The sequence below is a fragment of the Triplophysa rosa genome, linkage group LG14, assembly GCF_024868665.1.
Source record: "Triplophysa rosa linkage group LG14, Trosa_1v2, whole genome shotgun sequence".
Classification (NCBI taxonomy): Eukaryota; Metazoa; Chordata; class Actinopteri; order Cypriniformes; family Nemacheilidae; genus Triplophysa; species Triplophysa rosa.
Window position 1 is genome coordinate 19,068,140 of NC_079903.1, and position 13,494 is coordinate 19,081,633.

At 38.3% G+C, this 13,494-nt stretch overlaps 3 protein-coding genes across 10 annotated transcripts; 1 reads left to right on the forward strand and 2 right to left on the reverse strand.

Annotated features, from left to right (window-relative positions):
- Positions 1-484: 484 nt before the first annotated feature.
- Positions 485-6,515, reverse strand: LOC130564839 (protein NLRC3-like). 8 transcript variants are annotated; one of them, XM_057351248.1, is made up of 8 exons: positions 6,207-6,515; positions 5,697-5,900; positions 5,460-5,586; positions 4,975-5,052; positions 2,696-4,489; positions 1,791-1,964; positions 763-936; positions 485-599 (listed from the first exon to the last, which is right to left on the reverse strand). In XM_057351248.1, exons 2-8 carry the CDS (start codon positions 5,719-5,721, stop codon positions 593-595), a joined length of 2,379 nt encoding a protein of 792 aa, XP_057207231.1. In that variant the 5' UTR covers positions 5,722-5,900; positions 6,207-6,515; the 3' UTR covers positions 485-592. The 8 variants fall into 8 exon arrangements, 6 of the variants coding, with proteins under 6 accessions (XP_057207231.1, XP_057207229.1, XP_057207230.1 ...); XM_057351246.1 differs by having other exon boundaries at positions 5,460-5,573; positions 6,207-6,512; XM_057351247.1 differs by lacking the exon at positions 6,207-6,515 and adding an exon at positions 6,027-6,200 and having other exon boundaries at positions 5,460-5,573.
- Positions 6,516-7,128: 613 nt separating this feature from the next.
- Positions 7,129-9,433, forward strand: LOC130564851 (gastrula zinc finger protein XlCGF8.2DB-like). Its single transcript, XM_057351266.1, has 3 exons — positions 7,129-7,732; positions 8,322-8,432; positions 8,545-9,433. Exons 2-3 carry the CDS (start codon positions 8,357-8,359, stop codon positions 9,420-9,422), a joined length of 954 nt encoding a protein of 317 aa, XP_057207249.1. The 5' UTR covers positions 7,129-7,732; positions 8,322-8,356; the 3' UTR covers positions 9,423-9,433.
- Positions 9,434-10,447: 1,014 nt separating this feature from the next.
- LOC130564843 (E3 ubiquitin/ISG15 ligase TRIM25-like) lies at positions 10,448-13,392 on the reverse strand. The gene is made up of 7 exons (XM_057351256.1): positions 13,325-13,392; positions 12,502-13,090; positions 11,901-11,996; positions 11,535-11,768; positions 11,289-11,442; positions 11,149-11,208; positions 10,448-11,006 (listed from the first exon to the last, which is right to left on the reverse strand). Exons 2-7 carry the CDS (start codon positions 13,072-13,074, stop codon positions 10,465-10,467), a joined length of 1,659 nt encoding a protein of 552 aa, XP_057207239.1. The 5' UTR covers positions 13,075-13,090; positions 13,325-13,392; the 3' UTR covers positions 10,448-10,464.
- Positions 13,393-13,494: the final 102 nt, after the last annotated feature.

A 13,494-nucleotide genomic window follows, 5' to 3' on the forward strand; every position in this document is an offset into this window, starting at 1 on the left:
GGACTTTCATATGACAGGTATTCTTTCTTTATTGACTTGGTATTGCAATTAAACTTGTTGCAATTAATCCATACACTGACAACGTTAATAAAAATGTACTTTTTCACCATATTTCCTTTGAAAATTATTTTGGTGGGTCCTGCTCTGCTCGACCTATCACCTTCGTCGCACACTCATAGCACTGTGGGCCATTAAAGGCAGCGAATGATACATCTATGCTGCATTCAAAATTCGACCAGATGAAGGTATCTCATGAAGCAAACATTGGATTGATTTACATGTACTGTAATAATAGATATATAGATACAGTGAAATACGGTATATACAGATATAGAGAATTCTACCTCTATAATGAACTACCTGTAACTCTACCTCGAAAGATTGGCATTTATGGTAAAAAAAACAAGTGAATTCCTTTGTATGCCATTTGTTTGCATGTTTTATACATGGGTGTGTCCTCATAAACCCCATATACGAGCAGTCACATAAACACACAGTGTTGCCACCGTATCTTCAGTCGGTTTACTTTTTCTATTTGGAGTCTCTGTTGCTGCTCCTTTTCCATCAGCTATAAGAATCAGCTTGACATCTTTTACCAGCTGTGACAAACAAATAGAACCCATAGACAATCACATATACAGACGGAGATATGGTTTTATAGTTCAACAACAAATGCTTAGAAACTCAACAGAGACCAGTATGTGGTCTTGAATGTAAAATATGACCAACATTATATGATTTGTTTTAATTGTTACTACTCACAACAGTTTTTCTAGTTTATAATGTGGATGATCTTTGAGCCCAGAGATCAGCTCCACTTCTGAATCTCCTAGATTATTTCTCTGCAGATTCAGTTCTGTCAGGTGTGAGGGGTTTGATCTCAGAGCTGAAGTCAGAGCAACACAACCTTCATCTGTGATATTACAACCAGCCAACCTGCATGAAATTAAAAATGTTATGCGAGTTTACAACAAAAGCATGAGTAAATTATGACAGAACTTTTACTTTTGGGTGAATGTATTCCTAGATATACTGTATGAATGTACGGCAGGATTTCCCAAACTGGGCTTTCCCAAACCTGGTGGTTCACAAGGGAATTTCAGGGGGTACGTGAGGTGCACGTCCCTGCGTTCCACTCCGAAGGGCTCATCCCTGCCCTACTCTCTTCGAAGAGTAAAGCTCTTGATGTGATAACTCTGAATGGAATGAAATTCACTTGGCAAAAGAAGCAATAAAAACGTCCTTTGATCTTTATTTGGAGCGACGTTTTGTGTAGTGTCCCCTTCCCGAATGTCTGCCAGTTCACATGTTGTTTCCAATACTTTGAAAAAAATTTAATTGCAAAAAATGTTTAGAAACAACAAGTTACGTAAAATACTAATAATAAAAACCTCGAAACTGATCAAAAAAATAAAAGTTACACAAGTTAAACATGCAAATGTGCTATTAAAGTTTTTTTAAATATTTACTTCCTCAGGGGGAGTACCACTTAGGGGGTACTTCAGGTAAATGAACAGTTCAAAGAGATTCGGCTGACGAAACCCTTGATGCAAGTCATCTCACTGAAGGGGTGATAAGAACCAACTGGATGCACATTAAACGTATTAGTAGCATTAGTTTAGCAGAATATTAGTTTGCTTTTAGGATAGAGTCCTTGAACCTGCTGATCTGAATGTTTGATCTAGAAAGTGTCACTGAACCATTTGACAAATAAAGATTATTCTAACATGTGTTAAATTCTCATGCTTATATGTTTAATGAAATTATTTTATTAGTAGAAAAGATCTTACTCCAGTTTCTCCAGTTTACAGTGAGGATTCTCCAGTACATTATAGATCCGCTTCACTCCTGAATCTCCAACATTATTATCAGACAGATCCAGATGTCTCAGGTGTGAGGGGTTTGATCTTAGAGCTGAAGTCAGAGCAACACAACCTTCATCTGTGATATTACAATCACGTAACCTGTGGAGAGATGAGTAAATGTGAGTAAAAAGGACAGAATTTTCAGTTTTCATTCAATTTAAAGTAAGAATTATAACATATCAGGCATAACATTATGACCACTGAAAGGTGAAGTGAATAACACGGATTATCACTTCATCACGGCACCTATTAGTGGGTGGGATACATTAGGTAGCAAGTGAACATTTTATTCTGAAAGGTTGATGTGCTAGAAGCATGAAAATGGTCAAGAGTAAGGACAAGAGGGAGTTTGATGAGAGCCAAATTGTGATGGCTAGACAACTGGGTCAGAGCATCTCCGAAACTGCAGCTCTTGTGGATGTTCCCAGTCTGCAGTGGTCAGTGTCTACCAAAAGTGGTCAAAGGAAGGAACACTAGTGAACCGGCGACAGGGTCATGGGCGGCCAAGGCTCATTGATGCACGCGGGGAGCGAATTCTGGTCTGTATGGTGCAATCCAATCGATGAGCTACTGTAGCTCAAATTGCTGAAGAAGTTAATGCTGGTTTTGATAGAAATGTGTCCGAATACACAATGCATCAGTTTGTTGCATATGGTGCTGCAAAAGGGGGACCAACACATTATTAGGAAGGTGGTCATGTTATGCCAGATCGGTGTACGTTCTTAGTATGCAATTAAAGACACAGAAAACTCGCTAAAACACTGAACACTAAAATCTGCATGACATCTGTACATAATTGATTTAAAAGTGAACTGACTGTTCACACTTACTGAACTGATCTGGATCCACGAATCACAGGCAGCAGCCTCCTAAAAACCTTCAATGTTTCAGCTTTGTTTTCTTTGTGAACAAACTCTTTCAGATGAAACTCATGCAGCTCCTGTTTTGATGTCAACAACACAAAAACTACAGCTGACCACTGAGATGAAGAGAGTTTGACTTCACTTAATGTTCCTGATTTCAGATGATGTTGAATTTTCTCCACTAGTGAATCATCACCCAGTTCATTCAGACAGTGAAACAGATTGATGGATTTCCCTGGAGATCGAATGCTCCTGATCTTCTTTTTTATATATTCGACTGTTTTCTTATTGCTGTGATAGCTTCTTACTGTCTGTGTCATCAGGACTCGTAGAATATTCTGATTAGACTCCAGCGACAAACCCAGAAGAAAACGAAGAAAAAGATCCAGATGTCCATTTTTACTCTGTAGAGACTCATCCACAGCTCTCTGATGCAGGTCAGGGACTGAAACCTTTTCTCCTCGAGGTAATATAGTAATTGAATTAAACACATTTGTGTTGTTGTTTATGAAGGAGATGTGATCATAAAGAGCTGCTAGATGTTCCTGAATGGTCAGATGAAGAAAGCAGTAAACTTTCCCCTGATACCAGCCAAACTCCTCTCTGAAGATCTGAGTGCACAATCCTGAGTACACTGATGCTTCTGCTACATCAATGCCACACTCTCTCAGGTCCTCATCATAGAAGATCACATTGCCTTTCACAAGCTGCTCAAAGGCCAGTTTGCCCAGTTTGAAGATCATGTCTTCATCATTCTGCTCTTTCTTCTCATAGTCCTTCTGATGTTTGATGTGTGTCTGAATGATCAGGAAGTGTGTGTACATTTGAGTGAGAGTCTTGGGGATCTCTCCTTCATTCTCTGCTTCACTCAACATTCTCTCTAGAACAGTGGCTGAAATCCAGCAGAACACTGGGATGTGACACATGATGTACAGGCTCCTGGATGACTTCAGGTGTGAGATGATTCTGTGGTTCAGACTCTCATCACTGATTCTCTTGCTGAAGTATTCCTCCTTCTGTTTGTCAGTGAAGCCTCGTACCTCTGTGACTCGATCAACACACTCAGAGGGGATGAGATCAGCTGCTGCTGGTCTGGAGGTGATCCAGATGAGAGCGGAGGGAAGCAGATTCCCCGCCATGAGGTTTGTCAGGATCACGTCCACTGAGGCTGATTCATTGACATCACACAACCTCACACTGCTGTGGAAATCCAGAGACACGCGACACTCGTCCAAACCATCAAAGATGAACAACACTTTATATTCACCGCTGGAGATTTCCATTTCTTTTGTCTCTGGGAAGAAAAGATGAAGAAGATGTAAAAGACTGAGTGTTTGGTTCTTCATCAGATTGATCTCTCTGAAAGGAAGTGGAAATATGAGGTGGACGTCCTGATTCTCTTTCCCTTCAGCCCAGTCCAGAATGAACTTCTGCACAGAGACTGTTTTTCCAATGCCAGCGACTCCCTTTGTCAGCACACGTCTGATGGGTTTGTCTTGTGCAGGTAAAGCTTTAAAGATGTCGTTGCATTTGATCGGTGTGTCCTCTGTTGCTGTTCTCCTGGATTGTCTCTCAATCTGTCTCACCTCATGTTCATTACTGATCTCTCCACTTTCACTCTCTGTGATGTAGAGCTCTGTGTAGATCTCATTCAGCAGTGTTGGGTTTCTCTCATGTGATGTTCCCTCATACAAACTCTGACACTTCTCTCTCAGATTTGATCTAAATGTGTTGAGGACTTCAGCAAGATTAGATTTATGGCTGTAAAATTGAAATATCAGATTACATATGAGAAAATATATATACAGTAGTCAACATTTGAAGTGGATCAAAAAATGTTAATCAAAGTTGTCTTAGACAAGAACGGGTTTTGTTCTTGTCTTAGGACAACTTTGATTAACCTTTTTGATCCACTTCAAATGTTGACTACTGTATATCAAAATGGCTTTCATTTTATATATCATAAGACAGGACGTGTTTTTTTATTTAAAATGTGTTTAAGTATTGTACTCTCTATATCTTTATCTTATGTTTATTGTATTGTATTTCTTAATTTTTTATACCCATAGGCCCTTATTTAAATCATCTGTGTACTGTATTCTATTGTGTTATGGGCTCTGTGTACTGTTGTTGCTGTTTCTGTGTACTGGATGCTCCTGTCACCAAAACAAATTCCTTGTATGTGCAAACATACTTGGCAATAAAGCTCTTTCTGATTCTGGTAAGCCTGATATGCAATGATTTACCTGAAACCAGGACACACGTCTTGTGGCCGATTCTCAGACTGCTCAAACTTTCTCTTCTTACCGACTGTTACAGCTGATCTGGATGGCCCAATTGAGAATCAAGAATCAATGGATTTTTTTGTTATCACCTCTTAAAATTTTTACAAAGTTGTGAATGTAATTATAAAACAAAACCTACTTATGACCAACTTATGATTAACTGAGTTTGAGCACAGATGTCTCTCTCCCAGTGAATCAATTATATTTTAGTGTCTTTTGACATGTGCAACTGAGCATGTTTAATAATGACAATAACATGTTCTATAAGCAATCACTACAATTTCTCATCTCTTTTACAAAATACTAATTAATAAAAATGAAATGACATGTATAATAATTAAGATAAAAAAAATGTTTACCGACTATCACAGGAATTTCACATCTCTATTACAAACACATCACCACATAAACAACATAATTAATTACATGTTTAGACATTTTTATACCTGAGATTGGGCCTTGTATCTCCACTCTTAAAGTAGATAGACAAATCCTTAGACATGTCACTCTTCATAGACACACAGCTGAACTCTGGATCTGATCTCTCCTGATGAACTGAACTATAACACACAACTTAAATTTACAGAACTAATAATTATGTTATATATATACTTAATATTAACAAATAAACCAAACATATCTGTCCCATTGAATATAATTTGGTATATGTTTACAGAAAGTACCTGCATCCTGGAGAGAAATCTTCATCTGTGGATGTTTTTGTTTCGTTCATGACGGAGCTACAGAGATGAATCTGATTAACCTGATCTCCACAACTGACACTAAAATGAAATTCACGGACAAAAAAAACTCATAATCAAAGTGAATAAACAGCCATTATAATTCAGATAAATGAATCCTGTGTGTTGAAGAAACAGCTGCGTCACCTGAAATAAAATGACAACACATTACTTAAACATAACCACAAATATTGACACGAAACCAGAAAGACAAACATAAAAATGTATTCGGCTCTTACGAATGAGGAAGCTAACACTGTCCTGAACACTCACCGTCATCACGATCTGACTAACGTTACATTCACTTTCTCAAAATACTCCAGCTCTTACATCAACTAAATACATGTAAATAACTCTTTATGTTATAATACGTCTATTAAAACGTTGATATTTCGCGCAGATAATAATATATTCTGAATGTTTAAAATGGTAAACAAGGTAAACAACACTTACTTTCACTTTCAAAGCGAGACTTCGGCTGCGTCATGTACCCCCATTTGCGGTCTTTGCACTTGACCACTTGACTACTTTCATGACGTATTTCCTGTTTTTGGCCCAAGCGTTCTAGGCTGTGGTCTTTGGCCCTGTTCCAAATGGCGCACTCCGCTCTTGTGGACCTCCTCCGAGTCCACACTTGATGACGTCAGGAAGTGCAGACTTATAGGGCACTAGGCACGAGTCCACAAGGGTACACGGGAGTGCATTTTGGGACAGACTTGAGGACATCACACCATAAAGAGCAAGCGGTGCTTTCTAATCACTCTCGCGGTACTTTGTAGTCATTCGCTGATCAGTCTGCGCAGCGCCGCGTGAAGTCGACCACTTGTTGTCCCATTGTTGTTATTTGAGACTGGAGCTGCTGGTTTTTATTGTTCTGTATTTCATATGTTTGTGTTTCATATGTCGATATGCCACCCGAGCATTATGCAATAGATACTTATGTTTGTAATGCATTCATTTGTCATGACGTCATGAAGGTATATTTATTAATTTGTTTACACTATACTTAATGTGCGTAATGTGTTCTTAATATGCATATAGGTTGTTATTTAATATTTCTCTATAATACAGAAGCTGTGTTGTTCAGCTTTACAGAGCCCAGAGACAACTAGATATTAATCTACAACAAAACATGGCTTATTACCTTAAGTAAGAAAATGCACTGCATTAAAAGTTTTTATTCTTGAATAGCTGGCTTAATAGAAAATAAATAAGCAATAATACGAATAAGTAACTAATTAATAAATTAATTTTGAATTTTATCAAAACATACATTTAAAAATGTATCCGTCATGTTTACGTGTATGTCTAACATCCACGACACTCCTCCCATCCGTTCTGTGATTGGGCGCTCGCAAGGATTCCTGGGTAGGGGACTTCAGTGGAGTCTGCATCATCGAGGGCACAAAGGAGGCGCTCGCGAGCAGTCTTCTGAGCGCTGAAAAGACAAATGGGACAATCTACGGACTGGTAGACTTGGCGAGAACGCGCAATTTAAGTCCACGAGACCGCAAGTCCACATGAAGTGCGTCATTTGGGACAGGGCCTATGATGCATCATGGGACTGAATCAGTGCACTCAAAAATGTCCAGTATGAATTCGGACACGACTTAAAATGGATGTCCCCTCAAATAGTGCACTATATGGTATAAGGGGCTATTTCGGACACAGCCCATATCTATGGAGGAAATGCACTAAACGTTTGTTTACCAAACGCCATAAAAATCCAAAAGAAGTAAGAAGAGGAGACTGAAACCAGAGATATTATAAGGACATGGAAGTGTATGTAGTACTCCAATATTGGAAAAACCATAACGGCTAACAAAAACCACTGACATTCATGAAAAAAACTAGCATCTGGCCCTGTCCTGCGTTGCGCTGAGGCTAAAGGCTTTCCATTTAGTGGCTTTGCTGATACTGTCCGGACATATGAGGGAGGTGAAGAGAACTACTGGACATCAATACTTTCTTTAAGACAGGTTAGTGCACTGTAAAGATGTAAATGGAATTTTATTAGTAGGACCCGTATTCCTACTTTCCATTCTCTCCGCGTGCGCAGTAGCGAGATTTTTTTGCATATTTCCAGTTTAAAACCTAATTCATACCGATCCAACAAACGCCAATAGGTGTTTCAAACTACTCCAACAAACGCGTTTATTTAATGGGCGTTTTAATGCACACGAACGCACTTCACTAAATACGCATCAATACATTTGTATATTTTCTGTTTTTTTTACACTGGGGTTTATATTATGGCTATTTAAACGCTGATACAGTGTTAATTTACATTGCGAGGCTAATATATATATACATATATGTTACAATAATTGATGTCATTTCTTACATGTGTTGGCACTTTGGCAAATAAATAAACTGCTATTGGAATATTGTAAGGCCCCGTTAAAAAAACTTAGCTGAAATGGTAAATTAAACCGTAGGCTATAGTGTTTATTTGATAGATCTATTTGTTTGACATAATGAAATGAAATGCTGTTTTTGTGATATGTGTGAGAATCAATTATTTATTCAGAAAGACAGATTCGTTGATAAAACGTTTGATTGTGACAGGTCTGTTTCTCTGAATCACACTGAGATCAAGATTTATGCAAGAGAAGAGTGCAGACATGAGTAACACAGAGCCATGCAGAATAAAAAATGAAGATACTGCAGAACAAAGAGGTTGGTGTTCATTCTAGATTCATCATTAATGGTCGTAAGGAACATTAAAGTAAAATCATGACAGTTTTGTTAAGATTTTGTGGTCTTAACATGTACTTTTGTTTCATTTTAGATGTAATGGAAGTGGAAGAAATATCAATATCAGAAATATCTTCTGGTAGCTTGCCGGCAAAAAATACTTTTAAAAATGAAGAACCGACTGATAACATGAGAATTCACACTGGAGAACACCCATACGCATGTCTTCAATGTGGAAAGAGTTTCACCAACAAAACATCTTTTTACATCCACAGGAGAAATCACAACAGAGAGCCCCCACACACGTGTCCACAGTGTGGAAAGCGTTTCACCACCAAAAGTAATCGTGATGTCCACATGAGACATCACACCGGAGAGCGCCCATACGCATGTCCTCAGTGTGGAAAGAGTTTCACACACAAACATAGTCTTAAAAATCACATGATGGCTCACACTGGACAAATGCCATACACATGTCCTCAGTGTGAAAAGGGTTTTCCAAGCAAAGGAAGACTTACTTTGCACATTGAAATGCACATTGGAGAACGTCTGTACGTTTGTCCTCAGTGTGAAAAGAGTTTCAGACGAAAAAGTGATCTTCAGGAACACATAAGAATTCACACGAGAGAGCGTCCATACACCTGTCCTCAGTGTGGAAAGAGATTCGCGAGAAAAAATAATTTTAAAAACCACATGACGGCTCATTCTGGAGAGCGGCCGTACGCATGTCCTCAGTGTGGAAAGAGTTACACAACCAAAAGTCATCTTAGTGACCACGTGAAAATTCACTCCGGAGAAAAGCCATACGCCTGTCTTCAGTGTGGAAAGAGCTTCACAAGAAATCAAAGTCTTGAAAACCACTTGACAACTCATACTGGAGAGCGGCACGCATGTCCGCAGTGTGAAAAGAGTTTCACAACCAAAAGGTATCTTAATGTCCACATGAGAATTCACACTGAGGAGCGCTCATAAGCATGTCTCATGAGTGTAGAAAGTGTTTCACAGTGGCTCCGTTCACACCGTCAGCGTTTAGGATCGTCTTTACAGATGTGAGTCTTGGAACGTTCTGCTCACACATCTGAAATACTGTCTGTATTCTGTTCCCATGTGACTCCTGTAACCACAGTGATGGACTTTCATATGACCGGAATTCTTTCTTTATTGACTTGGTATTGCAATTAAACTTGTTTAATCCATACACTGACAACGATAATAAAAAAGTAAAATCTAGCACAGGTGCGTCTGTAGTATGTCTGCTAAAGATCTGGTAAAAATCTGCTAAGTAAAAACATCTGCTAATCAGCTGAGAAAGAGCAATTTACACATAATCTCTAAATCATAAACATTTTACAGACATCATCTAGATGTCTATATGACATCTGACGTCTCTGAGACGTATTGCAGATGAGCAAACTATGTCTTGCAGATGTAAACGCAGACATCAAATAGACGTTTTGTGTTATCAGGGACCCGATTCTTACAACAGTGCTTGAAGTGAGCCTTTTTGCTACCTCCATACAAAACAGGACTAACCCCTCCCCAAACCATAAAAGATTAACAAACTAGACGTGATTAAATAACTGGTTATTTGTAAACCACTTGTTGTGGTTAAATCATTTCCTAAATTTACTTTAAATGACCTTGCTGCTATTTTTATTAGCATCTATATTTTTTATTTCTACATACAAAAATGTTTGAACGACTGTATTTGAAAAAGCAAAAAAAGTTGCAATCACTATGCATTGTTTGTTTTTGAAAGAATGTTTGTATTATTTCCTGTAATTGAGTTTACTTTCAGCAATGCACTACACGACCACAGACTGAAATTAATAAGCAAACAGCAATTCATATTCTTATTTATTGTATCATAATTACAAAGCAAAGCCTTACAAACAGAATGTACACAAGATACACGATACATCTTGTGTCATGAAAATTCTCAAAATACACATTTATAAATACACAAACCAATTAAAACAATGTGTGCATAATAATTTTGTGATACATTCTGTGTTTACGAGTTTTCTTTCTGCACTCTCTCCCTCTCTATGATCCTAACAGATGAATCAGAAAGAATCTGAAACACAGGGTACAGCGCCTCAGTAAATGACGTCTGGAATCTGAACATTGGGGTCATTGTTTTAGTGATGTTATAGTATGACAGAGTTCCTGCCTTATGATCCAGATACACCCCGATTCTAGAGGCCGCAGTGAGAGGTGTTCTTACTTTATCATGAATAAAACCAAACTGCTCCTGATAAAAGCCAAATCTCCAGGATTTGTTGTTAAAGCCGAGTCTGCCGCCATCACTGATTCCCTTACGCTCAATTCCCTTGTAGCAAACTCCAACAGCCCAATTTTTACCACTGCACTCAACTTCCCAGTAACAGCGACCACACAATGCCTCTCTACACATGATGTAACAGAAGGAATCGAATCGCTCTGGGTGACAAGGGTACTGTTGGACTTTAACTGTGCATGATATCCTTCTATTCCAATCTGACAGGATGAGACTTTGGTATGCAGTGTTTGGATCCACTTGAAGTTGACAAAAATCTGGGGAGGAAAATGAACACAAACTAATATTGAATAAACTGCGATACAGTTTTTTGGTCCGAATCTCACATCGTTGTAGACTACATGTACTAATATTTCTTAAAACTTGTGTTTGTATTAAAGAATCAACAGATCAACTTACACTGCAAAAAATCTTTTCGAGTCTTTGGTTCTGGAGGTTCTGCAATATGGACTTGTGACACTAAAAGACAATCAGAAATAAGCCTCTATTGTTCATTTGTAAGAGGAATTCTACATGAATGAAAACACAGCACAACAAACCTTCATGAGATATTTTGTCTGTTTCCTTCTGACAGATCTCTTCCAAAGCCTCTTTGAATCCTGAAATTGAAACGCCTTCAAATGACACATGAGGGCTCTGAGTGATGCCGGGAATGTCTTCACGTGTGGGTAAAGTACACACAGACTGAAAACCCTGCAATAAGATGAATTATTAACATGTATTATTATTCGCCGAGCACAAGAGACGTTCTCCTCAAATAAACAAAACAAATCAAGTTTTATTACCTTCAGAAAATTGACCTGATTTTCTGTCATTAGAAGGTTCTCGATCTCTGTCTTTTTTTGTCTGAGCTCTGTCAGCTCTTGATCCAGCTGTCTGTGAAGATCTTCTGCTCGATCGGTCTCTGCTTTCTCCTGAGCGCCGATCAGATCATTTATCTCAGAGCATTTTTTCTCAAGAGAGCAGATGAGCTCAGTAAAGATCTTCTTACATTCTTCTGCAGCTTCTTGAGCTGAAATCTGTTAGAGAAAGATAATGGTCAGAGCAACATAAATCGTATCAAAAGCTAAACAGATTATTCTATGATACAGCACAGAATGTGCAGATGTTGGTCTATTCACAGCTGAATTCATAGTTTTACTGATACTCACTTTAAAAGTCTTCACAACCTCACCGAGTTCCCGTTGACCTCTCTCTCGACCATGGATCATCTTTGTGCATGTCACCTTTGTTTTTTGCAACGCTTTCTAAAAATGCAAACAAAGATTCAAGGTCTAAAAAGACTTATCTTACATATAAACGTTACACATAAACATATGCACACTGCAAAAAATGACTTTCTTACGAAGTCTTTTTCTTATTTTCCGGTAAAAATGTCTAAACATTCTTGAATCAAGATGCATTTTCTTGATGAGCAAACTGACCTAAGAAAATAAGTCTTGTTTTTAGTAAAAAAAAAAAGAAATTTCAGTGAATTTGTGCTTAAAACAAGCAAAAAAATCTGCCAATGGGGTAAGAAAAATAATCTTGAATTGAGTGACTAAGAAAAAGGTAAACCTTAATTCAAGATTATTTTTCTTAGCCCGTTGGCAGATTTTTTTGCTTGTTTTAAGCACAAATTAACAAGACTTATTTTCTTAAGCCATTTTGCTCATCAAGAAAATGCATCTTGATTCAAGAATTTGTAGACATTTTTACTGGAAAACAAGAAAAAAATACTAAGAAAGTCATTTTTTGCTGTGCATTCATGACCTTTTTCTTTGTCCATTCAGATTCCACAGATACCACACTGTGGCCTTTGTGACAGTCAATCATGCACAAGTAACAAATGCACTGGTTGTCATCCTGACAGTAAATCTCCATTAGTTTTCCATGATGAACACACACGTTCTCTTGAACTTGTGTGGTGGCTTTGACCAGTTTGTGCTTCATGAAGACAGGAGACTGATAGTGAGGCTGCAGGTGACATTCACAGAAAGAGGCCAAACACTGCAGACAGGACATGACAGCTCTGTTCTTCTCTGTAGTGCAAACGTCACACTCCACACAAGAGTTCTCCTGAGAGCACGAAGCCGTGTGCAGAGACGTCTTCTCCAGCTTCTCCATCATCTCAGATAAAAGAGTGTTTTTCTTCAGCAGAGGTCTCTGAGTGAAGCTCTCTCTGCATTGAGGACAGCGGTACGGTGGTCTCTGCTCCTTCTGACCCCAGCAGTCATTAATACACATCAGACAATAACTGTGTCCACATGGAATAGTCACAGGCTCCTTCAGAGTATCCAAACAGATCGAACACACGAACTGCTCATGATGTTCACTTTCTGCCATTTCTGTGTCCTTCAAACTGTTCAAACATACATTTTAAAGCATTAATGTTACAGTTGCCTCTTATTAGTTTTGACAATATTTATATTGAATATTTCCAAGTAGTTCGCCTTTTTGTGTGCGATTATATACAAGTACCACGCTACTGCTTTACCCACTGCCAGCACGTATCTATTTTATTGAAGTATTCTGAAACTGTTTCGTTTAATTTCAAAAGCGAATTATTAGATACGGTTTGTAAAAAGTTCTTTACCTGTAACGACGGAATCACAGAAAGTAGAGAAAGGTTTCGTTTCATTCACTTCCTGTTCGTCAGAGCGCATGAGCCACCAGCAGATGTCGCCAGAGGGCCACCACGGTCAGAGTGAGAATCTCTCGTACATTAAAACAATAATTTACAATAAAGTTGTATTTGTTAACATC